Source organism: Mandrillus leucophaeus, unplaced genomic scaffold (assembly GCF_000951045.1).
Source record: "Mandrillus leucophaeus isolate KB7577 unplaced genomic scaffold, Mleu.le_1.0 Scaffold158, whole genome shotgun sequence".
Lineage (NCBI taxonomy): Eukaryota > Metazoa > Chordata > Mammalia > Primates > Cercopithecidae > Mandrillus > Mandrillus leucophaeus.
In genome coordinates, this window is record NW_012101565.1 from 1,653,726 (window position 1) to 1,656,107 (window position 2,382).

General features: G+C 59.2%; 1 protein-coding gene across 1 annotated transcript; it reads left to right on the top strand.

The window, feature by feature from the left end:
* Positions 1–354: 354 nt before the first annotated feature.
* EXOSC4 (exosome component 4) lies at positions 355–2,382 on the top strand. The gene is made up of 3 exons (XM_011975680.1): positions 355–639; positions 1,677–1,883; positions 1,975–2,382. Exons 1-3 carry the CDS (start codon positions 469–471, stop codon positions 2,332–2,334), a joined length of 738 nt encoding a protein of 245 aa, XP_011831070.1. The 5' UTR covers positions 355–468; the 3' UTR covers positions 2,335–2,382.

Here is a 2,382-nt window from a genome sequence, read left to right on the forward strand (position 1 = left end):
AACCCACTGGGTTCATCCTTCCACTTTCACACTTGGGGCGCGGGGAAGGACTGAATGCAGGCACCACTGGTCCTGAGGGCGTGACGGGAATTTCTCCTTCAGCGGGCGCCCACCTCCTGGCACCCGTGGCACAGCTCCGGGAACGGCTGCGGGCTCAACCGCTGCTTCCCCGACAGCGCCACCGCAGTTCCCCGGAGACAGAAGTGAAGCCGAACCGCCAGAAACCGTAGACCCAGGGAGGTCGGTGCCGCGAGGAACTCCAGTTCCCCGGGACCGGAAGTGACAGCGGACCGCCGGAAACCGTAGATCCAGGGAGGTCGGGACCGCGGGGAGCTGTAGCTCCCCGGAACCGGAAGTGATGGCGGACCGCCGGAAACCGTAGATTCGGGGAGCTCGGAGTCGCAGGGCGCTGTAGTTCTCCCGCGGATCAGAGAACTAGGCAGAGAGCGGAGCTGGCGGCCGGGCAGCATGGCGGGGCTGGAGCTCTTGTCGGACCAGGGCTACCGGGTGGACGGTCGGCGCGCCGGGGAGCTGCGCAAGATCCAGGCTCGGATGGGCGTGTTCGCGCAGGCTGACGGCTCGGCCTACATCGAGCAGGGCAACACCAAGGCGCTGGCGGTGGTCTACGGCCCGCACGAGGCGAGTGGGCGTGCGGGATGGGAATCGCGTGACCGCGGGATCTGCTGGGCAGCCGGGCTGAGCACAGGTTCGGGGACTTGAGAGGTGCGGCCGGCGCGCCTCAGTCTACACAGCCGATGCTCAGCACTGCATCTCACTCGGAGTAAACGCAAGTCTTTAGTGTGCTGCGCGGTGGTCCTGCCTTTCTCATCGGTCTCTGTGCCTGCGCTCTCCCTCCTCTTTGCGGCTCTTCAACGTGCCAGGCACTCCCCCACTCGCTCCCTCTCCTCTCAGCTCTACTCCGACGTCACTCCTTCCCAGACGGCTTTATCCACGCGGTACTTCTCTCCCTACAATAAACCCTTGTCTTTTGTGCATCTGCAATCTCAAATGCCTATTTTGCTTAAGCATTTTCCCCTGTTTCCTCGCTAGAACATAAGCTTCCTAAGGACAGAAACTACATAAAACTCTCTGGTTTCATTGCTGTGTTTCCAGCGCTGTAACTGTGCCTGGCCAGCGAAGGTATTGAAAGAGTGTTTGTTTAGCGCATGAGGGTAGGAGCTCTGCTTTCCAGGCGGAGGGAACCAGGAGGGCGAAGACCACGGTGGTGAAAACAAGCAAGGCACTTATGCATAACAGAAAGACTGCTGGTGGGGAAAGAGGGGATAACTCTAAATAAGGTTGAGAGTTCCCGGGGAGGTGAGGAATTAGGGTTTTGTAGACCAGGGAAATGATTTGGGATTTTATTTCATATGTAATGTGAAACCTTTGTAAGGTAATTAGGATTTGAGTGTGAAGGTGAGACAGAATCAGCCTTGATGTTTGTAAACTTGGGTTGGCAGGGAATGGGGCAAGGATGGGCACAAGGAAGCCTATTAAAAGATGCCAGAGGGCAACACATGCAAGACAGAGAGTGCAAAACAGGGGGCTTTGTTTTGGAGGTAATGTAGTTGCCCCTTGCTGAGGCATTGGAAGTGGAGGGAGAGGCAGACCCACAGAGGACAGTGGCGTGTGAGCTGGAAGGAGTGGGCCTGGCTCATGTGTCCGTCCTCTTCCAGATCCGGGGTTCCCGGGCTCGAGCCCTGCCGGACAGGGCCCTAGTGAACTGTCAATATAGTTCAGCGACCTTCAGCACAGGTGAGCGCAAGCGACGGCCACATGGGGACCGGAAGTCCTGTGAGATGGGCCTGCAGCTCCGCCAGACTTTCGAGGCAGCCATCCTCACACAGCTGCACCCACGTTCCCAGATTGATATCTATGTGCAGGTGAGCCGGCTGCAGCGTCAATCCAGGGAGGGGTGGGTGTGATGGGGTTGGGGAGAGGGTCTGATAGACTCACACCCCGGGGTCCCTGCAGGTGTTACAGGCAGATGGTGGGACCTATGCAGCTTGTGTGAATGCAGCCACACTGGCAGTGCTGGATGCTGGGATACCCATGAGAGACTTTGTGTGTGCGTGCTCAGCTGGCTTTGTGGACGGCACAGCCCTGGCGGACCTCAGCCATGTGGAGGAAGCAGCTGGTGGCCCCCAGCTGGCCCTGGCCCTGCTGCCAGCCTCAGGACAGATTGCGCTGCTTGAGATGGATGCCCGGCTGCACGAGGACCACCTGGAGCGGGTGTTGGAGGCTGCTGCCCAGGCTGCTCGAGATGTGCACACCCTCTTGGACAGAGTAGTCAGGCAGCATGTGCGTGAGGCCTCTATCTTGCTGGGGGACTGACCCCCCAGCCACCCATGTCCAGAATAAAACCTTCCTCTGCCCACACAA

What these genes read in the sequence shown, in the direction of transcription:
- EXOSC4 (XM_011975680.1), top strand. Translation starts at nt 469, where the DNA reads ATGGCGGGGCTGGAGCTCTTGTCGGACCAGGGCTACCGGGTGGACGGT. An exon ending in TGGTCTACGGCCCGCACGAG is followed by an intron (nt 640 to 1,676) that starts GCGAGTGGGCGT and finishes GTCCTCTTCCAG; the next exon opens with ATCCGGGGTTCCCGGGCTCG. An exon ending in AGATTGATATCTATGTGCAG is followed by an intron (nt 1,884 to 1,974) that starts GTGAGCCGGCTG and finishes GGGTCCCTGCAG; the next exon opens with GTGTTACAGGCAGATGGTGG.